We start from the raw sequence: 22,503 nt of genomic DNA on the forward strand, positions 1-22,503 counted from the left end.
GAGCCTGAGGTATCAGGCAAGAAAGCACAACATAATCCTGATCTGAAACTGAAGCCGTGGTCAAAGTAAAATTAGATGATTCTAGTAAAGATCAACACGCTCTATCGCTATTCGATTATGTATGATAATGACACGAATTCCAAGCTACTATTTCAAAACACCAGGTGAACTCCGCCAATCCCGAGCGAAAACTTTTCCAAAAAATGTAATGCAAAACTCCATGGAGCGAGAACCACAGCGGTTCTAAGTGGTTCTTCACTCCTCCAGTAAATCTATTCCGTCTAGGCCATATCCAAAATCCATTATAACGGCACGAGAGTCCTGACTTGTCGCAAGAATGCGCCGATAATCTGACTTGACGCTGAGCATCCAGCTAGTCGTCCAACCAGGCAAGTCAATTGACAGCTCGCCAGACTGTGCATCAAACACCTTCACACTCATATCGTAGCTGCCACTGACAATACGCTTGTTCATATTGTCCAGGTGCAGCGATCGAACGAGCCCTTCGTGGCCCTTGAGCTCGCTCACCATTTCTCCGGAGTTGGCATCGAACTGGTAAATCACATGGTCATTGCCACCTGTGAGAATTGTTCGAGCATCATCACTAAACTCAACACAAGCCAGGCCCCGGTCCTTGCTGGGAAACTCCTTCACGCAAAGTCCAGAAGTAATGTTCCACAGCTTGGCGATGCCGTCTCCACTCGCGGAGACCACCAGGTCACCTCGAAGCTGGACGGCGTTGACAGGACCACGGTGACCAAGCAATTTCTTGATTAGAACGCCCGTGTGTCGGTCCCAAACACAGATCGTGGTATCTTTGGAACATGAGACGATATACCGATCGTCGAAGCAGACATCGAGGACTCCGGCTCGATGCCCCTCCAGACGTCGGATTGGCTTGTAGTCATTCTGAACGTCCCACACAATGCAGGTAAAATCAGAGGATCCGGTAACCATGATCTTATCGTCAAACTGGAGGCAAAGAATTGAGGCGCTATGATAGTCCTCAGTCTGCTCCATTGGAGTCATGATGCCGGCAGAGCGAGTGGGAGGAGGACAGATGGTAAGAAAGGGTGGCTTGCCGGACGATTGTTGCGTAGAGTTATTGACCGGGCCGATACCAGGAACATCAACAGGCTGAGGGCCGATTATCTTACGGCATGGCCATGGATAGTGCGCATCCCAGACGCGGATTGTCCGGTCGCGTGAGCCAGTTATGATCTTGTCCCTGAGATGATGTCAGCAGAAGGCCTTTTCTTGAAGGGTCAATATGGTCATACTCGTCAAATTGGGCACAGTAGACACTATCTGTGTGTCCATGCAAATAGATAGCAGCAGCCTTGCCCATCTTCCAACGATGGTCCAAAGCGCGCCGCACGAGATACAATCTCTTCCAATCTTGATCTGGGCGAGCGTTGCCCAGACCGGCAGCCTGTCTCTTCTTATTCGAAAGGCCACTGGCACGATGATGTCTGTAGGCACGACGGAAAACGGTTCGCCAGATGGGCCGGGAGGAAGCCTGCTCACCCCAGGCGCGAGAGACCAGCTCGGACTGCATCAGTGACTCCGGGTCAAGGTAGGAAAAGACTTGCGCCATGATCTCCGGAGGAAGGTAAGCCACGGGGTCGATCCGCACCACCGCTAGAGCAGGGTCCGAGAGTTCGGAGCGATCACGCAAATCGATACCAATGCCACTTTCTGAGTCCCGGGTCAGGTTCGTCCCGGAAGGCTTGAGTCCATCGCGCAGCGCTCGGGCCAATTCGTTTTGAGCTGCGGCAGCGGCACGAGCAGCCGCCCCCGCATAAAAGTCATCCGAGAAAACCGGGGGAGCCAGGCCAAGACCCGGAAGAGAGCCGGGAACGGTGACACTATTGACCGATGCACGGCGGTCAGCGTTTGCTTCGTTGCACCAGGAGTTCCTGGTGGTGTCTTCGCTCGGATTCGCTGAGTGCCTTGTGGATTTGTTGCGGATGGTCACAGAAAGACGACGCCCTAGAGCGCGCAGCCCATCCACAGGATGACGCAGACTGGAGAAGCTCTTGGCTCCGCGGCGTCTAGGGGCAGGCTCCGGGAACTGATTTGTTTCTTCCAGAACCTGCTCGCTTATATGGTGCTCCTCCAACGCCTGTCCATCGTACCCATCATCGTCCGAATCGACCACGGACAATCCATGCCAAAGCTCGTTATCGGGTCCAACGGTCTGGACAGTCGAGACGGTTGCAGTCCGGGGTCGAGTGCGGAGGGAAAGCGAGGGACGGCGGCGGGAAATGCCCATGCTGGTATCTCTTGGTGCCATAGTGTCGATTGAAAAGTTGCGGGATGGCAACAGCAATCGTCTAGAGGGGTAGAGGAGAGTCACGCGGGATCGGTCACCCGGGAGGCCTGTGGCAAATGAGTATAAACCAGCCGATCAGTGATAGAACGCAAGGGAGGCTGTGCTGTGTCAGGTAGCGCCGAGGGGTTAAGGTAATAGGGATCCCAGGCTGAAAAAGCGAAGGCAAGGGCGATGACTGAACGAGGGACAAGACCGCTGGAGAGATGGACCCCCCGATAGCAACACCGACACCTATATATGAACGAAAAATACGGGTACAGGGGAGGAGGAACCAATGGAGGTGAACCAGAGAAGGTTGAGAAAGGATAAAAAGAGGGTGAGAGTGAAGAAGTATAGAAGATGAGGAAGAGCAGTAGTAGTGAAGGAAAAGGTGAAGCACAAGAAGATCGACACGGTAAGAAAAGCGACGAGAACGAGAAAGAATTAGGGAAAGGAAAAAAAAAGAGGAAAAGAAAAGCAAAGCAGAAAAACAAAAAATGAGGATCAGGGGAAAGATGATTGATGAATCGATGGGATGAAAGACAGTTAATCCCGCGATGAATAATGGATGGGCAGAAAAAAGGGCGTCCGCGCTCGGGGGGAAGGGGGCGGTGAGGCGCCACTTTGCGGATTTGCCTCCCCCCGATCGGAGGTGGCGGGCTGCCACTGCATTGAATTTTTCTTTTTTATTTCCTTTTTTTCTTCCTGAATTCTTCCAACCTTCTTCCTTTTTCTGATCCCATGGTTGTTCCCTTCCCCCCTTCCTTGGTTGAAGCTGACTATGTTCTCTTCATCGAGGGTTTGAGGATCTCAAGAAGGTTGGTGGCCGGGGGGGGGGGGGAGGGTGGGAAAGGAGGTGAGTTGGTTTGGTATCGACATGGCTGCCTAATGGATGATCTGGCAAGAACTTGAATCTACTCCGTCACCTTCAACATGGACATCACTGATGGGGGCTTGGGATGTTGAATTGTGAATATGGAGTAAGGATACAGAGGTTAATCGCCGACCGCCCCCCTCTTTTTCCGATCGACTCCCATCTCTTTCCCGCCCGCCCCCGTGGGGTTTGCCTTCACTTGTGGTCTGGCCCACTTGCTGCCAGTTGATGCTTTGCAGATGTCTATCTGGCGTTTGGATATATTGAAGGGCAATCTGTACGGCCAGATGATTAGGCCTTGAATGACCTGTTCAGGCTGCGACAGTTGAACCGTCCATGCAATCTCTTCCAAGCGCTCATGTATTAGTTGGTTGGGTACAATTTCAGACTTACTCAAAGGATGATAATCTTATGGCTCAACTGGTATAACTGCATGGTTTCAACTTCTGGCTCGCAGGCTCCGGTTCCTGATTTGGTGTAACTCGAGGCTGTCTAAACTAGCGGTTTGTGCGCTCCGAACCACAAGACATGGTCTGCATATGTTATGCAGTATCTCTACAAGGGGCAAGTTAGTCCCAGGGTAGTGGCTTAAATAAGTCATGTATACTGCCACCATACTACTCTTCTGTGCTCGAGTTTCCCAGGTATTCCACTGGACATATAGTTATGAGCGTACTCCGTACACGCCCCTATCGTTCTTCCAGCTCACCAAGATTTTCATAATAGAAGCTTGTGGCAAACACAGACTCCGGTAATAGTTCCGACGGATGGTTTTTCCTTGCTGGATCATTCGTGATAAGACGAGGAACGAACTGATAAGGGCTGACTACACCACCTGATGGGTGCAAATCTTTTCTCATGACTGCAAGCACCACTGCACATACTGATTACCTACTCACTTTTGTGTCAATGCAGCGGCATTAACTAATTGGCCTACCGCAGTATCTCTTCACCACCAACCTGCGCTTTACCCACTCGGAGAAAACGCTCCACCAATCAGCCCTGGCACGACAGTCACTGGCGTGGGGGTCTTCCTTGTCGGAGTTCGGATTGAGCACCGAGGCGGCAGAGTCCATCCCACTTCGCCTTCTCCCCTCTTGTACGCAAACGAACTTACAGAGAGTACAGAAACTGTAGGGCTTGGAACAGGCGAAGTGTCAGGATCAGTAATTATGGAAAAGGGTCTAGAAATGTTTCATTCATCATATATACAATAAGATTGAGGTGGAAGACGAAATTTAAGCAACATCAGGCAACGACTTTTCAACCTCGATCGCATCCTTGATGCCCTCCGCCACAGCTTTGACCTGCTCTTCGCTAAGACGGCCCAAAGGTCTGCGGGGGAAACCACCATAGCCATAGTAGGTCTGAATAGCACTCTTGGTGCCGGGGATAGCAGCCTTGGTGAGCACCCAGTCGGCCTTACTCAGCAGCTCCTGGGCCTCGATAGCTTCCGTGAGGCGGCCCTCGCTCCACAGGGTGAAGATCTGGACGCACAGCTTAGGGATGACGTTGGCACCTCCCGCCAGGATGGCCGAGCCACCGGAGGCGAGAGTCTGCAGCGCGAAGTCGGCGATACCGCCAAAGGCGACGTAGGGGTGGTTGGCCTCGGTCTTGGTGTTAGGGAACTTGCGGGCGGTCGGGTTCAAGGGAGAGGAGGGGGTGATGGCGTGCAGGGCCGAGGCGACGCGGGTGAGCTTGCCGGTGTTGGCGCAGGTGAACTTGGTACCGATGATGTTGGGGTGCTGGGAGATGCGGATGATCAGGTCGGAGTCCATGTCGATGCCGGCCACGGCACCGGGGTAATTGTAGAGAATGAGCGGGATGGGTGACTCATCAGCCACCGCAGTGAAGTACTCGTAGATGGTCTGGTCGTTGCCCACGGCGTAGCGGTAGTAGCTGGGGGGCACAATGAGGGCATATTCGGCTCCGGCGTCGGCGGACTCCTTGCATAGAGCAATGGTTCCCCGGATGCTCTGCTCGCTGGCACCCGCGATGACGGGGACATTGGAGAAGCCGGCCTCGACCAGGGCGGACCGAGTCTCGCTGATGACGGTCTTCTTCTCGGCCAGTGTCAGGTGCACGGCCTCACCATTGGAGCCCATGCAGACGAGACCAACCAAACCGGCCTTGGCGAGGCGAACGGCGTGACGGCGAATGGTAGGAATATCGAGGTCTTCGGTGTCTGGGTTGAAGAAGGTCATGGTGGGAGCGTAAACTCCGGGGCGAAGGGGAGTGCGGGACATTCTGCGCTTTGCGGTTAGGGAAGGAAATCCACCCGATCACTGGGAACAGACTTACTTGGCGGAATGTGTATGCAAGAGAAGGCTATGTCAATTGAGTAATGCAATGAGCAAGAGAGAACGGAAAGAAGAGAGAGTGCAAAAAGTAGGAAGATGTAGACAGACAGACACTTATGAGGGCGAGATTCTTATACCCCCTCATTGTTTACCCCGCGTGTATTGAAAATGGTATCCGGCCTGTAATCCGTCAACCCCACGGCCGGCGCGGAGGCCATTTCTCCACCAATCAACAACTTGCCTCTTTTGGCTTCAGAGGCCGATGATGCAGGCTGCAGACGCTCGACCTCGATGTCATGGACAGAAGTATTACCAGGCAGTAACGCTCGCAAGTCTTATTCTGCCTGGGACACACTCAATTCACCTCAGATATCACGAGCATCTAAACCTTCCCGCCCAGAAACACCATTGATTGATGCAATTGTTCGTGGACACAAAATCCCTCCCTCCTCAACGTCGGCTATTGAACCCCGCAGGTTTCCAGGTCCCAGTGGATAAATCCTCCTGACGCCCACTTTGCTTGCTGATTCCTTTCTTTTCTTTTCTTTTTTCTTTTTCTCTTCTTTTGCTTCAATTGTCTAACTCAATTTCTTTCCCCCCCCCTCTCACATTCTACAAAATGTCTCCCCCCGCTGTGTTGATGGTAAGGCTTCACCTCTCACTACCTCGCCTCGCGCCGGAATCCTAACGATGCATCCAGGTAGGAACGGGCGAGTACACCACCGGATACGTCGGTGGTGCGGCCTCAACCTCGGACAAGAAAGTCGGAGTCGTGGGTCTGACGCTCTTCGACCTGCGCCGTCGGGGCAAAGTTGGCGACTTGAGCATGGTTGGTGTATCTGGCTCCAAGTTCCCTGGCATCCGTATGTTTTGCACCTCCACTCCCAAACCCCCAATTAGTTTACTAATGCAATGTGTCTCCCCCAAAAAAGGCGAGCACCTCCACCGCAACATCTCGCAAGTCTACAACAATCTCGACACGAGCTTCACCTCCTTCCCAGCGGACGGGACCACAGACCCAGAGGCGTACAAGGCGGCCATCGACGCCCTGCCGGCGGGGTCGGCGATCACAATCTTCACGCCAGACCCGACGCACTACCCGATCGCGCTGTACGCGATTCAGCGCAAGATCCACGTGCTGATCACGAAGCCGGCGACGCAGCTGCTGCGCGACCACCTGGACCTGTTGGCGGAGAGCCGTAAGCACGGGGTGCTTGTGTTCATCGAGCACCACAAGCGGTTTGACCCGGCGTACAGCGATGCGCGGGCCAAAGCCGCGCGCCTGGGCGACTTCAACTATTTCTACAGCTACATGAGCCAGCCCAAGTCGCAGCTGGAGACCTTCAAGGCCTGGGCCGGCAAGGACTCCGACATCTCGTACTACCTCAACTCCCACCACATCGATATCAACGAGAGCATGGTTCCCGACTATCAGCCCGTCAAGGTCACCGCCAGCGCCTCCACCGGGACCGCCACCGAGCTGGGCTGCGTCAACCAGACCGAGGATACCATCACTTTGCTGGTCGAGTGGCGCAAGAAGGACGGTAGTGGTCGCTTGGCCACCGGCGTGTATACCGCCAGCTGGACTGCGCCGCAGAAGGCTGGTGTGCACTCAAATCAGTACTTCCATTGTATGTCCCTCACTCCCGGCCTGCTTCCTCCTGTTGCCTCCTTCCCCCCACTATGTCATCAGCTAACGCTGCCTGCTCCAACCAGACATGGGCTCCAAAGGTGAAGTCCGCGTGAACCAAGCCAAGCGTGGCTACGATGTCACAGAGGATGAGCAAGGATTGATTTGGGTGAACCCGTAAGCTCCCCTTGCCCCTCCTCAATGAAACAGCAACGGAAGCTTTCTAACACACATTCCAGCTTCTATATGAAGTACGCCCCCGACGAGGAGGGGAACTTCGGCGGTCAGACGGGCTACGGATACATCAGCTTCGAGAAGTTTATCGATGCCGTCACGGCCCTCAACGAGGGTCGCGTCACACTGGATCAGCTGGACGCCCGGCCCCTGCCTACACTCAAAAACACCATCGCCACGACGGCGATCCTGCACGCCGGTCGGGTCTCGTTGGATGAGAAGCGATCGGTTGAGATTGTCAGCGTCGACGGTCAGTGGGAGTTGAAGTAAAACTTTGTGTTCCTCTCGCGGACAACGAGGATGACGACAACGACACAGGCCAGTGTATATAGCACATGTTTGCTAATGAATTTATACATCTTACTCAAATTTATTGAGCCGCTGTCATTCGACCTGAAAAGGGTCATGTAAACGAGGAAAGATGGTCAATTGTACTGTAGATATCCATATTTCTTCTGCAAGGAGAGAGCAAGCCTAACACATAGGAAGGAAATCAAAAAGAAAGAGAAAGTAAGAGGTAAATAGTATGAACTACCCAACAACATCAATCGAACATTCTCCTGTCTGTCTGTCATGGTATCACCAATACGAACAATGAAATCAAACTCCCTCAAACTCCCGCTCGAGCATTTCGCCGCGCTGCGAATCACAAAGGAAACATTGGAAAACAACCCCTCAGATTAGGAACCGAGAAGACATTAAGAACGAGATTTATGGGAGCGAGAAAGTGACAGATCGTGGTCTCGTAGCACATGGCCACCACTACATTGAATGGTAAGAGATCTTTCTCCACGAAAGAATCGAGGAGGGAGAGGGGGTGAAACAAGATGGACGTAATAGACGGTTTCCAAAACGAACCGTTAACGCCGTGGGTTAATCTTCACAATCCCATCCACTCCTTTGTTGAACTTCACGCGGCATTCCGGACAGTACCATTTCGCAGTCCGACTAGGCACTTCCGACAGACCTACACAATTCAGATGGAACCATTCGCGGTCACACTGGCTGTGTGTTAGCTACGGACAGTTTCAGGACATGAAAGAAGGGGGAAGGGGCAAAACATACATCGGGATTCTCGCAGCAGATCATGGTCCCGAAACTCACGTCTCCACAAATGCAGTATCGCGGCTCATTCGGGTCGATCTCCTCCAGAACACCGTCCTCGTCAATGCGAATATCGTCGCGGTTCAACAAATCTCCCCCAAGAAGATTGATGCGCTTCTTGCTTGGCTTAGCCTTACGTCGGCCGTAGCTGACTGCGGCTCCACCATCCTGACCTGATGATACGGGACCCGGGGCAGGACGTTTGCGTTTGCGATGCGGTGCGCTGACACTAGTGGCGCGGGCTCCCTCCGGTACAGGAGTGCGCCGCGCAGGCGTAGCGCTTTTCCGACGAAGCTCGCGGCCAGTTGTCGGCAAAGTACTTGCGTTGGTAACCGGTTCTGCTGACAGGGCTGCCCCTCGACGGGATGGGGGTCGAGTAACTGGAGGTGTGGGCGTATCGGCTGCTGCTGCTGCTTTACCGGTGCTAGCTGCAGCAGGAGGGGGCAATGATCGTTTGGTGCTGACTGGGGACGACAGGATTGATGGCTTCTGCGTATCAGCTGGCTCGGCCGCAGCAGTATTTGACACAACCGATGGAGCTTGATTGGGCATGGTCTTACTGCTCTCAACAGATATCGACGATTCTTTGCTGATCCGACGACGTTTGCTGGCACTGCGCAGTGAGGTTCGTGTCTCTCCCTCAGCCGGAGTAGTGATATCAGCAGGCGCCGTTAGAGCCTCCGAAACCCTCTGGGCCTCCCCGGTTTTTGATGCCTCTAGAGCTTCTGGAGCTTCCGAATCCGCTGGACCAGCAGAGGCAACCGGCGAAGTAGTGGGGGCAACAGAAGCATTGGACACAATGGAACTAGGAGACGTCACAGTAACAGGAGCAGGAGGGGTAGCAGACGCAGGGGCAGCAGGAGCTGCAGACGTTGTCTCTGGCGGTGATGCTTGGTCTGCTTTACGCTTCCTTGCAGCAGAGCGACTTGGCTTGCCTGTAGCCGGTGTTGCCTCAGGAGCAGTAGGACCTTTGAGTGTTAGGGTCGGCCGGTTCGGGCTCTTGACTGTTGTGTTATCTCCTGCAGCGGCGGCGGCGGCGGCAGCAGCTGCTGCCGCCGCCGCCTGCTCACGCGCCTGGTTCTCTCGCTTGAGCTTCTTCGCCTCATTTAATTTCATACCTCTGTTACTCAACTTAGTCTCAAACGGCGCCTCAATGTCCAGGGGTGCTTCGCCGCGCTTGCTTAGTTTGCCAGGAATGTATGTGTTCATGATGTCGTCGCAGTCAAGGAACTCAGCCCCGGACGCATCAGCCTGTGCCTTAGCGTTCCTGTAAGCCTCCCAGCCGCGACCACGGAGTGCCAACTCGCGATGAATCATAACCTCACTCGGCTGCCAGACTGAATTCTTCTTCATCTTCTTGCGAAGCTTGGTCATCTCCCACTCAGTCAGCCGCAACCACGGCATGTCCTCGCTGCCCGGCTTGGCGTCTTCGGGGGGTGGTTTGAGCATAGCCAGCGCATTACTGGTGGATATAGAAGGCCCACTGGTACCCGGAACGCCAGGGCCCAGTCCGGACAGACGCGAACGCCGAGCGGTTTTCTTCTCTTTGGCAGGTGTGGTGGCAGTGGTAGGGGTCGAGGAGTCAGTTGTAGCAGCAGAAAGGGGAGCAGCGGCAGCTTTTGGTTGAGAGTCGGGGGATGCTGCCGGAGCGTCTGCCTCGTCATCCGAGTGTTCTGTACTGGCGATCGGGGAGTCAGGGTTGAAGTCGGTCAAATGTTCGGCGGCGATAAGCGACCGACGAGTCCGCGATTTGGGCTGCGCACTGGTGCGGCTACCCTCTCGGCTATCGAGGCGCAAAGTGATGCGCGTCGTCGGAGGCACCAAAGCGACGGCATTCTCATCGACTTGCTTGACCGATCGGCCGCGTTTGGTGGTTGCGATGCTCTGGACAGGAGGGGCCGGGGGCGGTGTGGGTTCGCGCGATGCGGGTTTGGGAAGTGCCTCTAGCTTGCGCTTGATGCAGTCGAGGCGACTGTAATGACGATCAATGACCTCGTATAGGCGACAAGCTTCGGCGTAGGCGGACTCGCGCGCGTTGATGGCGCGATCGAGCTGGGCGGAGATGTCCTTGCGCAGATCGCGCGCATCGGGACGATGATCGGAAGGAAGGTCAGGAAGGCGGCCATATGTTTTTGTCAACTCGTGAACGCCCTGCGTAGCGTCCAGATAGCGCTCATCGAGGCCGCGGATCAGGGTGAGGGAACGAAGGAGGTCGGCGGGCAGATACTCGGTGTAGTCAATGTAGTCGGTGACAGTGGCTTGGGCGTCAGGGTCAAAAGGCCCGTCCAGGATGAGGCCTCCAGGATCGTGGTAGTCCGCCATACCATCCAACAAGTAGACGGAAAGAGTGTAGGAATGCGAAGGCGAAAGGGAGGGCGCAAAAGAGGGCGCGTCGAAGGAACGGGCGGACAGATGGTCAGTGGTGGTGGACGGACGGCACCCTGGGCGAGGGTGCGGCCATGAAGAGGGACTGGTCCGCACTTTTACATGGATGGGAAGAGCTTGCGAGACAGGAAAGTCTGCACAAGCTACCAGCTGCAGATAGAGAAAGAACGGCAAATGATTGTGTTTGAGCTGTTCAACTGTCGTGTTATTGTTGGATGAAGCCGAAGTGGACGTGGAGGGAGATAAACAGTGATTGGCTGGACAGCGGCGTGAGTCAGCAAGGCAACGGGAAAAAGGTTGATCCGGCAGCTGTCAATTGGGAGGTCCGGAGATGCTGATAAGTCAGGTATTTTGTAATCGTTTCTGCGATCGGTCTCTGTGATGTTGGTATTTATGGTATATGATGCTAGATGTCTTGAGAGGTCCTGAGTTTGTTGGCCGGTTACACCGTTGGTGCCTGGGAGACGTGGCTGTTGATGTGTTGTCTGAGTCCCGGTTCGGTCTACAGTGCAATATACCTCCTAATGCGTAGTTATACGTGTACAAACGAAGCCAATTACTGACAAACGAAGTATACAAGCAAAATTTTGGTTGAACAGGGACGTTGATCAATCAATTTACCATAATACTGCTTGATCAATAAATTATCCTGCGCGCAGTATCATCGTATAATAATTGAATTGAGAGTAGCCAGGACAGGCTTGCTAAGTGAAGAACCTCGAGACCGCGTGGTGAATGGATGGCAGTAACTTTGGAGCCTTGAATGTTGCACATTTGCACGGCCCCGCCGTTTGCTTTCCTCATATGTAGTGTTGTACATTTTGTGATCACCTGCTCACTCCTCTTTTGCCTTCTCCTCCTCCAAACTACTACGGGTCTCTTATAACCCCTAAGGGATTGACAGCGATTCAAAACATTGACAAGATGACACCAGAAGAGCGTCTCGAGTACCTCTTTGCTGGCGTGAATGAGCTGCTGAAGATGGACACTCGTCTCAACCGTAAGTAAAACAAGTTAAAATCCCTCGGAGGATGTCAACATCAGTGCTGTGAACCCTCGGTCAGTCCAGTTCGCAAGGCGAGGCGGGCGATGAACTAACGCTTGCCCCCGATCTACGCTTAGAAGAGAGAGCGCTCAAAGAAGCCAGTGGCAAGGATACACGCTCTGAACAACCTTGTGCCGCCAAAGCCAAGCACGAGCAAGTTCACCCCGAAGAGGCCCAGCCTGAGGAACTACAGCCGGAGAGAATCATGCACATAGATATCCAAACCGAGATTGTCAAGCATAAAGAAGACAAGTTCGAGGAAGGAAACTCCAAAGGCTTGAAGCCCGAGGAAACCGATCTTGAGAAAATCACTGCCGTTGAGAGCAACCTTGACGGACCAGAACTTGAAGACCTAGTGCTTGGTGACCTGAAGCATGTCAGCATTGACCCTGCGAAATCCAGACGCGAAGAACCAAACATCGAACAATCTGAGTCTGAAGAACTCATAGCGAGCATCGAGGACTCGCACAAAGACACTAGTGACAAGATCTTCGCACCCATCATCGCGCTCTCACGTTATCCTTACAAATTCATCAAAGATGAAGGCTTGTCCCAGCAGATTGCCAGCCGGTTCTTCGACAAGAATCAATTCTGGGCTCGTAGCTGGGATATGTATGACCTCCCAGACTCCTAGATTCCCAGACTAGTTCTTAAACGCTAATGTCCGTTCAGTTACTACCACTATACACCATCAAGCCTGGGCTGCCGACCCATTCTACTCACCCCCGCAAGACACGCTCGCCGCTTTCTGGGCGAAATTAACCGCGCTCTCAGCTGCACGCTCCAACTTCCCGCTGAGGCAGACATGGGCATGATCCTCTCATTCGACCATGATGCTTACCCCCAGCCTATATTCCTAGGGACGAGCACCAATCGAGAGGCTAAGGACCGTCTTCAGGGTCGAGTGCCGCCCCCAACTGAGCACTATCTTGACCCCTGGAAGGGCATGGGTGACGAGCACAGAGAGCTAGCCGCCGCCTATGAAGCCATGCTAGAAGCCGCCTGCGACGTCTCAAAGAACAAGAAGAAGCCGAACGCGGCTCAGAAGCTCCAGCAGCGCATCGAAATTGAGCATCGGCAGAAGGAAACGCTGCTCCGCGCGCAGCAGTACTTGGGGATGCGGCCCGCGGGACCCATCGACGAGTCGCTGAAATACCTACCTCTCAACCCGGATGCAGTAGCCCCGTTCGCATTCTGGAAGGGACCCGTGTTCGTCAGTGTGGATGTCGAGTGGAACGAGCGCTGCCACACCCAGATCACAGAAGTGGGCCTCTCGGTGCTGGACACGCGCAAGCTGCACGACATGCGGCCTTCTTCGACTGATGGGGTGCTCTGGCGTAGGGCGATCCAGTCCCAACATTGGCGCGTGCGCGAGTACAGCCACATAGTCAACAACGATTTCGTGAGCGGCTGTCCTGGGAACTTTTTGTTTGGGGACAGTAAGTTCGTGGGGCTGGAGCAGCTGAAGGGGGTGGTGCAGGAGGCGTTCCAGCATGCGGCTGTTGCCGAGAAGAAGCAGGATGAATCAAAGGACCGTCATGTGGTGCTCGTTGGCCACAATCTCGCCGCTGATCTGGAGCACCTGCGCAGGATCGGTGTGTCGTTGGAGATGATGAAAGATTGCCTGGATACTGCTTCGCTCGATTGCTTTATGCGTGCCGATCCACAGCAGCAGCCTGTGCAACCCCGGTCCTTGGGGGCGGTAGTGACCGATCTGGGACTGGAGCCATGGCATCTTCACAACGCGGGCAACGATGCGCGCTATAGTCTTGAGGCTTTGGTGGCCATCATTCTGGGTTACAAGGCTGACCATTAAACTTCACGAACGATCGACCTGTCACATCAGAGAAAGTTAAGCTTTAGCTAGTGCTACGACAAATGGTGGCAATGACTCATGGAGCTCTGTCTTAGTTACTCCGCACGCGTAGTTGAGTCAGGAACAGCCGTAGTCTATCGGTCGCAAGCCGGTGAACGCAAGCCGCTAGGACCTTATATCTTGGTAAAACTCAGCTACATTTCAGCTCTCTTGGAAGCAAGCTGCTGTTGAACCGCCCTTTGCATCACAAGACCAACTAAGTCAGAGGAGCTGCATATTCAGTGGTCAGGGCAGGAGCAAAACTGGCTGTATAGCGGAGCTGACTGAGAGAAAGTTGCTACTATAATTAAAGCCAGATGCAGTATTGCAAGCCAAAAGCCATGGCCACAAGAATACGAATGCCACGCACAACAAGCATCATACAGCAATACTCCCATCATCAGTAGAACTGACTACTACTGACTACGGAATCCTCTGTATACTTACCCCACCCCACCTAGCCAAACCTTATCATGATCAACTTTCCCCACCATTTCCCCTGCACCTCATCTCTCCCTCTTCCTCTCTCTCTCTCTTCCGCATATAATCAACAACCACCACCTCCCACCTCACCTCAATCAAAACCCACCCCCGCCCCCCGAAAAAAACAAAGATGGCGCCCCTAACAACCACCCTCCAATGCCTTCCCCTCCCCCCACCAACCTTCACAACCGCCACCTCTCCCGCGCACCACCCCTTCCTCTCCGCCGCCGCAACCGGCACACTCCCCAAACCTGCTTTGTCCGCCTGGCTCGCTCAAGACCGCCTGTACATCCACGCCTACATCCGCTTCATCGGGCTACTTCTTGCGAAACTCGAATTACCCATCCCCCACCAACAACAACAACCCTACCCGGAATCTCCCACCACCAACACCACCACTACCACTACCACCGACAAATCAACCCGCCTTCCCACCCAAACCCTCCAAACCCTCACCGCCGCCCTAAACAACATCACCCGCGAACTCGACTTCTTCATCACCGTCGCGGACTTGTACGGACTGGATCTAAATGCCCCGTTCTCAGCCGCAACAGCAAGCACCACCACCACCGGAACAGAATTCGCAGCGTCCCCGATAACAACCGCCTACACGGACTTGTTCATCTCCGCGGGATCAGCGGGGACGTCACTCCTGGAAGGGCTGGTCGTGCTCTGGGCAACGGAGGTATGTTATTTGACGGTGTGGCGGAATGTGCGTGACGAGATGGCGGCGGCGGGGGCGAAGGGGATCACGGCCACGGCCACGGGGGGTGCGGATGCGGATGGGGGTGCGTTGCGCGAGAAGCTGATTCCGAATTGGACATGTCCGGAATTTGAGGAGTTTGTGGAGGGGATCACGCGGTTGGTGGATGCGGTGGCGGAGTCTGAGATTCGGAAGACGGGGCAGACGGAAGAAGAGGTCGTGAAGAGGTGTGCGCGGTGGTGGAGGCAGGTGGTTTGGTTGGAGGGCCAGTTCTGGCCACAGATCTAAATATCGCCAGTCTAGTTTGCAGGATCTGGGGGATATGGACCGTTGTACTGTACATTAATGCAAATCTGTGTACGAGACAAGAAGAATTGGTAATGGTGCTGACGCAATTGATCATCAACGCAAGAGCTCGCATATGGAATAATTATATACTACCGAAGCAGGGGCAAACCGGCACTTACACCAAGCTCGACACAACGCAAAAAGAAAGACTACATCAAATCATTAGCAATATCTACAGTGACATCAATACATACAGCCATGGTCCCATGATTCGTCGCCATCCTTCGTCTTGAATGCCTTTCTGGCGATAAACTAGCAATAGAAGTAAATTCAACCCTTTCATCCCACCTCACGAGGTTGCCGCACCTGTCCGCGCCGCACTACTTAGCTGGCGATGGTAAGATCCGATCGTTTGAAAGCCTCTGCAAGCCGCGTTAGTCTTGCACCGTCGTCGCCACGAAATAATGTCTTTGCCTACCTTGCCAAATCAAACCCACTCTCATCTTCCTCCTCCTCTTCGCCGCCAGGGGCAGGACGACGGCCACCCTCCGGCTCGGGCTCTCGACGTGGTGGCGGCAATACACGGCCGGTAGCCATGCCTGTCGCCGTCCCAGGTTTGCTGGGGCTTGCCAGATTGGGCGGTGGAGGACTACTGCTCGGAATACTGCCTAGTACATCCGCCGGATCTCCTTTGAGCGGACTCATATCGGGCACGGGTCGCGCCGGTGTGCTGCCTATATCCGCAAATTTCCAAAACTGCGCCGGTGAACTCATGGGCATAAACTTGGAGGGTATCTGTGCGGTGCTTGGAGGGGGCAGACGCGGTTGTTGCCGCTGTGGGGCCGGCGTTATCATTGATGAGGGACCGTCATCGTAGTACGACGATGACAGCACTGGGGGTGATCCCACAGCCGCGTCCGACAGCCCATAGGTGCGACTGAGACTAGTCCCGTTTGTCCCAGCATTCTTCGTCGCTGATCGGGTCGGAAGCGGCGAGGGCTCTTCGTAGTCGCGAGTGTTGGGAAGGCGAAGATTGTGGTCCGCCGCCCCATTACGGCTGGCACGAGATCCTCGTTCCGGTGTGTACGCCTCGACTGGTGCAACGGGGAACGAGCTAAATCCAGGGGACGACACAGGTGGAGACTTTTTGCTGTTGAAAACTGCTTCCATGCCATTGGTCGACCCTCTCCGATCGGGGACTTTGGTGGCAGGAGATGATGGCGCCGATGACTGCGTACCCTTGCGCAGCTGCTTCTTCCAATACTCCTCGCGATGCTCTGGTGCAATCTGCCACTTCATTCCCTTGCCTGGCTCGTCTGTGCGTCGCGGCACCTTCTGGAAGGCCTTATTCAACGACAAATTATGGCGAATCGAGTTCTGCAAATCAATTAGCGCTTGTTCTATAATTTACCCCCTGTGTGATTGGACTTACCTGCCAGCCGCTCTGGGAATGTCGATAGAAAGCGTACTTGTTCATAATCCAATTGTAGATATTATTGAGTGTAAGCTTCTCCTCCTCGCTGGAAAAGATAGCCTGAGCAATCAGGTTCGCATAGCTATACGGCGGCTTGAGGTCCTTGGCCGTATCCTTGCTGTAATCAATCTCCTCTGTGCTCTCCATCATCATACCCCTATTATAGAGAGGCGACTGCTTGGCGGTACGAGCCCCTATTGTATCGGGCGATCGTGGTGGGGGTGTCACTTGGCGCTTGAGAAACTGTGGTGCGGGTGCCAGCGAGGGCGGAGCGTGGGTGGGATTGCCAGCTGTGTTATTTGAGGAGTGCGAAGGTTGAGGATGTGCGTGCTGACTGGCGTCCCATGAAACAGGTTCCTCTTCGCCGTTCGCTAGTCGCTGCGCTCGCTCCACGAAGCTGGGGTGGATGGTCGCTTTGTCGCCCGGGGTAACGAACATCATCTGGGTGTTGGCGATCTCAATAATATCACCGCAAGAGAGAACGGCGTCTGTTCCGCGCTTGAGGATGACGCTATTGAGGCGTACCCCATTGCGACCGTTGACGCGGATATGCCATGAGCCTGTCTCCTCGCCATCGTAAAAGATCTCGGCGTGCAAGCGCGAGACGAATTTGCTGGGACCTAGATCGACATTTATCTCCGGGAGTGCGCGCGCAGCAATGGTGACAGGACTCGACTGCTCATCTAGCTTCTGCTCGCGGTCGGGTTCGCGACCGATGTTGACATGGAGGGTCTTAACGTAGTAGGTCCAATTGCGACCGGCAATTTTGGCGTACGCGCGAATGCTCTGCTCCGCCTCCGTCATTGTATTGGAGTAGTCGCGAAAAACTCGAACCTCTTCGCGGGCGGTCTCCAGATATGAGATCACCATGTCAACGAGATCTTGGTTCTCTGACAGTTCCTGGTCATCGTCGACTTCATCGGCGGACTCGGGCTTGATCGGGCGCGTTTGAGGGGATGCTCGAGGATGCTCGACCTAATTGCAACAGCAGATTGTTAACCAGTGGTTCCTGTCGAGTTCTTCAGTCGTCTCAGTGCGTCTATGTACTCACCTTGCGCTTTTTGTTCGAGGGCCGCGTTGGCGACGAATCCGGAGCCTCCGCGTCAGATGTTTCCTGCAGCTGAATTTCCTTGCGCCGCGCGCGGCGGCGGTTCGATAAAGGCATGGTGTAGATATAGAACGGAGTCGAGGAAAGCGGCGCGGTCGGTCAGTTATTGTTGTTGTTGAAGAGGTCTCAAGGAAGTAGTGCCGGAGAGCGTTGCGGAGCGAGGTAGATTGTTGCTATCGTCGGTGATAATGTAGTGGTCGTGGTGGAGAAGGGTCGCAAGTGGTCGGGGCAACAACACAAGTTCAGGGAAGAGAAAATCGCAGACGATGAAGAGCGAAAGCACCCGTGACGAACAACCGAAAATGAGAAGAGTAGGACGAATGGAAACCGGGATGGCAGGTCCAGGGTTGTTGACCCAAGGGTACGGTTTGCCACCGCGTACGAACGAGACGCGATTTGACCAAGAGTCGTGACTAGTGAGTGAGAATGGAAGAGTAGCGAGCGAGACTGAGACTAGAGGGAAGGGGGGGGGTGTGGGTTTGAGAGAGTGGCCAGCCACCGCGGGGAGGGGGGGGGGAGGTCGGGTTGCGCCAAGCACGTTCAATCAATAGGGCTGGGGAGAGGAGGGGGGAAGAAGAAAGGAAGAGAGGGGGTGGGATATAATGATTTGAGACAGGGAGAAAGGAGGGAACGAAAAGGGCAGAATAGATGAAAGGATGAAGAGAAATTGGAGGAGAAGTAATGAGAGGTCGAAGTAGAAAGAGTAGAAGAAGAAATGGTAGTAGTAGTAGTAGTAGTAGGTAGAAAGAAGTAATAGTGATGATGACGCTGAGAATGAATCAATCAGAAGGGAATGGGATGGGGAGTCATGTGGGAAAGTGCCGTCACTGCCAAATTGAGTAGTTTAGTTAGGATGAGTGAGTCCAAGTGCAGTCAATTGCTTGTTTGACTCTTTTGTGAACCACACAATTGCAATTGTTTCTCTCCCTTTGCGCTTCTCCTTTCTTCGGGTCTTTTTCTACTTCTTCTTCTTCTCTCTTTCTCCTGCGGTCTCAACCCTTCCTCCTCCTCCCACCCCAATCCTATTTATTATACACAATATACAATCAAAACAATCTACGACATCCAAATACGACGCCGTAAACAGACGGTGGATCCGAAACTCAACAAGCGAGCAGATAAGCAAAGCAACATCACAACAAGACCATGTTGACCCTTTGCCGGATGCAGTTCTCCCTGTTCTTGAAACCCCCGAAACCCTTGAACCCTTGAGTCCTCGATCCTTGAAAGAGCAATCCATCAACCAGGCAATACGATGAAATCCACCCAGTCTAACTATAAGCTTCCTCTTTCCAAAGTCTCGTTCGTTAGTCTACGTGGGGAACCAGAGTCAGCGAGCGGAGTTGGTCGGATGCGCGGATGGCTTAGACAACCAGCCATGCTCCATCTATCGTCATGGCTTTTTGCGTATGGATTGTACGACCTGAACCTGCTGCCACTGCATAATCTCCTCCGGTACGAGGTAGAGCCTCCTGGTCTCGACCATCCCCGGATTAGGCAAAGGCTAGTCCCTTTTTCTTGAGACCGGTTGCGTCATGGTGGCCGCGTGCAGCTCGTGTGGAATGCGGATCCCTCTACAGGTAATATGAGTAACATCCATCTTCGTTGCACTCGCTCGCCCTTGATTCCCCCCTCTCCCGTTTCTCCCCTCCGGATCAAGAGCGAAACAAATCCTTACGATGGAGAAAATATCCTAGCAAGTAATTGACAGTATTGACCGACAACCGAAGACCATGAAGGATTTACCAAGTAAATACAGGTTCATGTACATAAATATTTCCTCTACCCACCGGAACCGCCTTCCTTGTAAGGCCAGTCTCAGTCCCAGGGTCGTATCCGAAGTCGCAAATAAGCAGAATCAAACCGAACTAACCCGCAATCGCCTAGATCAACTCGTTCGTAGCATGGCCGTGAATAATCAACAGAAAACAGAAAAGTGGAGAGAAGAGCCGTAGAGGGAGATATAACACTAGACCTGCCGGTCCAAGAAGGCCCGGAGTAACATCACGAAATCAACCTGACCAATCCCAGCCATCACCCCTACGGCATCTTGGAATCACCATCCTCATCCAGCCGTAACGTCGGGTACATCACCACATTCCCTGCTTCCGATTTCACTTCCGGCTTGGCTGGGGCCGGTTCGGCTGGTGTGGCCTCGACCCCTTCCATCTGGCTTCCTGACGCGGATTCCGGGCTGCGTTCTTCACGGCTTCGCTGGGATTCGTTCTCGTACTCGCCCCGTTCCAGCCGGGATGCGATATAATTACGCAGGTACTCAATCAGGCGGACCTTTTCCACCCACTGTACATCCGCCCGCTCCGCCACCTCGGTCGCCGCCTGGGCGGTGCGAAGCGTGGCCTCATCCTGGGCAGCCGTACCCGAGAGCGCAGGATCAATCAGGCTAGCTGAGATGCTTTTAGGTGACAGCGAGGATGCTCGGCCTTTGGCTGGAGGAGTGCGCTCGCCATCCGTCTTCTCGTTATCCTGCGACAGATCCATGGCATCAGGCATAGAACGTGGCTCTGGCCGTGCACGCTGCAGCGTGCCACCAGTGTACCGACGCCGGTCATCGTGATCGAAGATACCTCCCAGGGTTGAAGGCGGCGCCGCACCAGATGTCGTTGGGTAGCCCGCAGTCATGCTCTCAGACATGGTAGCCGACGGCAGGCGAGGGTACATGTGGCCGCTTTCATGGTGAGGTGGCGACACGCGAGTGGCCGATGGGAGAGAGATCGGGGAACGACCGGAAGTGTATGACTGTGCGCTTGAGGGAGGAGTGAGGGCGGGAGTGCCGGTGGAGGGGGAGTGAGTGGCCGGGTTGGGCATCATGGCGCTCGCCGCCGTCGTAGCTGTCGCATGGCTCGGGGGCAACTGCGTAGGGGGCGAATGAGTAGTGCGGTAGCTCAGACCCCCATGTATGTAGTGAGCACCCGGCTGGGCAACTCCGGCCGCGGCAACGTTGTCGTCGTTCTCGTAGATGGTGTCCTGCATCTGCTGCAAGAACTGGTCGATGTTGATAAGATCGTTCTTGGTCCGCACGTTGCTCATGGGGGGCAGGTGATATGAGGGAGCCGAAGGATGGCCTCCAGGGCTATATCCACCGCCTCCTACAGCCACGGGGGCGGGCATTGCTTGGTACTCCGGCAGAGGACCGCTACTCAGGACGGGTAGCGACAGGCTTTGTAGACCCATCAACCGCTGGCCCACAGCCGCATACGAGTTCGGGTCAAACTGGCGGCGCTTCAAGTCACCGAAGAATTCGTTCAAAGCATCATAACCACGCTTCTTCGACTCGTACGAGGTGTGTCCGGCGTCCGGGCCGTGATTCAGGGCGTAGTAGACATTGCCATAAGATGGGTTAGAAGGTTGAGGCGGTGGTTGTGATTGATAATACTGAGGAGCGCCGTGGGCGTAGCCTTGGCTAGGGACGGGATTGATAGTGGGCTCGAAGTAGTGAGCTGCTGCTGCGTACCCTACAGATTGTGTCAATTTGAGTACAGTTCAGGAGTAGGCATGCGATCGCATACCTTTAGCGCCACCGGCAAACATCATGTCTGGGTTCCGAGCGCCAGGCTCGGGAGAGCGGACCAGAACAGAATCATCAGCATGGGTCTTGACGTGTTTCTTTAGATCCTGGGGACGCTTGAATGCCTTGCCACAGAAGTCGCACTTATGTGGCTTGAGCGGCACATGGACGCGGATGTGAGAGGTGATATGATCGCGCTTGACGGTGGTCGTCCGGCAGCTACCCCACTGGCAGGTCAGATTGAGGTTATTTGTACTCTTGCGACCAACATGACGCTCGCAGACATGTTCCTAGGAGGCCAAAGCGGTCAGCGGTGAATTGTTTCCCCATTATTATGACCGGTCGAGCCGACACGTGGCCGGTTACTCGAAGGTGTCTCAGAACCAGAGAAGACAGAGGACGAAAAAGAAAAAAAAAACTAGACAGGGAGGACCTACGTAGAGAGCCTCGGGGGACAGGCACTTCTCAGTACAGCCCTGCCAGAGACAGGACAGTTCTTCAGAGGGGCGCGTGGTGCTGCCGTTGATAGGGGGACTAGCGACAGCAGCGGTCGCAGCGGCAGCAGTTGCAGCGGCCGACGCAGCGGTAGCCGACGAGACCTGAGGAGATTGCTGAGAAGGAGCAGCAGGCTCTTGAGAGGCAGATGCAGCAGGCACGGGGGCTGCGGCGGTTGAAGGGGCCGTGGTGGTGGTGGTGTCTTGGGGTTCCGACATTGCCAAGAAAATTCTGTTTCTTGTCCCTTTCTTGGGATGCCAGCGGAAGTAGACAAGCGACTCAAACAACAAACGACCCGAACGGGGATATGAGCAACAAGCACAACAAACACGAAAAGGCTGGTGGTAGATGAAGCCGATTCGAATAGCAAATATCTCACAGAAAAAGATAATAGAGGATGGTATGCCAAATGGGAAGACTCGAGACGCGCTGGGAGAGCTGGACAACAAAGAGTGTCAGACACGCGCACCGATACCGCAGGCTAATTTCGAGTCAAGTCAAGCGACCGAGGCAATGGGGGAAAAGCGCCTAGTAGTTTGAAGCACTCAATCTTTAGACTCGCAGAGAAACGAGATAGGCAGACTAAATTGGACAAAAGTCACAGGTAGACATGAAGAGATGGAAGATAGGAGGATAATGTTTGTAGGAGGCAAGAATATGAAGAGGAGGGAAAGGTGGGGGGGGG

General features: G+C 54.3%; 9 protein-coding genes across 9 annotated transcripts; 3 read left to right on the top strand and 6 right to left on the bottom strand.

The window, feature by feature from the left end:
• Positions 1 to 53: 53 nt before the first annotated feature.
• BP01DRAFT_41507 (F-box/WD repeat-containing protein) lies at positions 54 to 2,578 on the bottom strand. Its single transcript, XM_025579108.1, has 2 exons — positions 1,281 to 2,578; positions 54 to 1,228 (listed from the first exon to the last, which is right to left on the bottom strand). Exons 1-2 carry the CDS (start codon positions 2,294 to 2,296, stop codon positions 256 to 258), a joined length of 1,989 nt encoding a protein of 662 aa, XP_025431455.1. The 5' UTR covers positions 2,297 to 2,578; the 3' UTR covers positions 54 to 255.
• A 1,802-nt stretch (positions 2,579 to 4,380) lies between these two features.
• Positions 4,381 to 5,575, bottom strand: BP01DRAFT_356521 (dihydrodipicolinate synthase family protein). Its single transcript, XM_025574979.1, has 2 exons — positions 5,490 to 5,575; positions 4,381 to 5,435 (listed from the first exon to the last, which is right to left on the bottom strand). Exon 2 carries the CDS (start codon positions 5,432 to 5,434, stop codon positions 4,427 to 4,429), a length of 1,008 nt encoding a protein of 335 aa, XP_025431456.1. The 5' UTR covers position 5,435; positions 5,490 to 5,575; the 3' UTR covers positions 4,381 to 4,426.
• Positions 5,576 to 5,840: 265 nt separating this feature from the next.
• BP01DRAFT_356522 (Gfo/Idh/MocA family protein) lies at positions 5,841 to 7,681 on the top strand. The gene is made up of 5 exons (XM_025574980.1): positions 5,841 to 6,131; positions 6,189 to 6,351; positions 6,421 to 7,119; positions 7,205 to 7,295; positions 7,358 to 7,681. The coding sequence occupies exons 1-5, from the start codon at positions 6,108 to 6,110 to the stop codon at positions 7,620 to 7,622; spliced, it is 1,242 nt and encodes a 413-aa protein (XP_025431457.1). The 5' UTR covers positions 5,841 to 6,107; the 3' UTR covers positions 7,623 to 7,681.
• Positions 7,682 to 7,776: 95 nt separating this feature from the next.
• On the bottom strand, positions 7,777 to 11,046 carry BP01DRAFT_391641 (putative PHD finger domain protein). Its single transcript, XM_025578095.1, has 2 exons — positions 8,418 to 11,046; positions 7,777 to 8,353 (listed from the first exon to the last, which is right to left on the bottom strand). The coding sequence occupies exons 1-2, from the start codon at positions 10,776 to 10,778 to the stop codon at positions 8,213 to 8,215; spliced, it is 2,502 nt and encodes an 833-aa protein (XP_025431458.1). The 5' UTR covers positions 10,779 to 11,046; the 3' UTR covers positions 7,777 to 8,212.
• A 719-nt stretch (positions 11,047 to 11,765) lies between these two features.
• BP01DRAFT_398403 (uncharacterized protein) lies at positions 11,766 to 13,702 on the top strand (the record flags this gene model as incomplete). The annotated part of the gene is made up of 3 exons (XM_025578537.1): positions 11,766 to 11,841; positions 11,964 to 12,498; positions 12,559 to 13,702. The coding sequence occupies 3 exons, from the start codon at positions 11,766 to 11,768 to the stop codon at positions 13,700 to 13,702; spliced, it is 1,755 nt and encodes a 584-aa protein (XP_025431459.1).
• Positions 13,703 to 13,931: 229 nt separating this feature from the next.
• On the bottom strand, positions 13,932 to 14,248 carry BP01DRAFT_41555 (uncharacterized protein). The gene has a single exon (XM_025579146.1). It carries the CDS (start codon positions 14,140 to 14,142, stop codon positions 13,981 to 13,983), a length of 162 nt encoding a protein of 53 aa, XP_025431460.1. The 5' UTR covers positions 14,143 to 14,248; the 3' UTR covers positions 13,932 to 13,980.
• BP01DRAFT_356524 (putative transcription regulator PAB1642) lies at positions 14,098 to 15,417 on the top strand. Its single transcript, XM_025574981.1, has one exon. The coding sequence runs from the start codon at positions 14,355 to 14,357 to the stop codon at positions 15,213 to 15,215; it is 861 nt and encodes a 286-aa protein (XP_025431461.1). The 5' UTR covers positions 14,098 to 14,354; the 3' UTR covers positions 15,216 to 15,417.
• BP01DRAFT_356525 (putative forkhead transcription factor Fkh1/2) lies at positions 15,358 to 18,291 on the bottom strand. Its single transcript, XM_025574982.1, has 4 exons — positions 17,741 to 18,291; positions 16,648 to 17,664; positions 15,694 to 16,592; positions 15,358 to 15,637 (listed from the first exon to the last, which is right to left on the bottom strand). The coding sequence occupies exons 1-4, from the start codon at positions 17,852 to 17,854 to the stop codon at positions 15,565 to 15,567; spliced, it is 2,103 nt and encodes a 700-aa protein (XP_025431462.1). The 5' UTR covers positions 17,855 to 18,291; the 3' UTR covers positions 15,358 to 15,564.
• Positions 18,292 to 19,490: 1,199 nt separating this feature from the next.
• pacC (putative C2H2 transcription factor PacC) lies at positions 19,491 to 22,498 on the bottom strand. Its single transcript, XM_025574983.1, has 3 exons — positions 21,761 to 22,498; positions 21,325 to 21,613; positions 19,491 to 21,270 (listed from the first exon to the last, which is right to left on the bottom strand). The coding sequence occupies exons 1-3, from the start codon at positions 22,034 to 22,036 to the stop codon at positions 19,838 to 19,840; spliced, it is 1,998 nt and encodes a 665-aa protein (XP_025431463.1). The 5' UTR covers positions 22,037 to 22,498; the 3' UTR covers positions 19,491 to 19,837.
• Between the last annotated feature and the right edge of the window lie 5 nt (positions 22,499 to 22,503).

The sequence above is a fragment of the Aspergillus saccharolyticus genome (genome assembly GCF_003184585.1).
Source record: "Aspergillus saccharolyticus JOP 1030-1 unplaced genomic scaffold BP01scaffold_14, whole genome shotgun sequence".
Taxonomy (NCBI): Eukaryota; Fungi; Ascomycota; class Eurotiomycetes; order Eurotiales; family Aspergillaceae; genus Aspergillus; species Aspergillus saccharolyticus.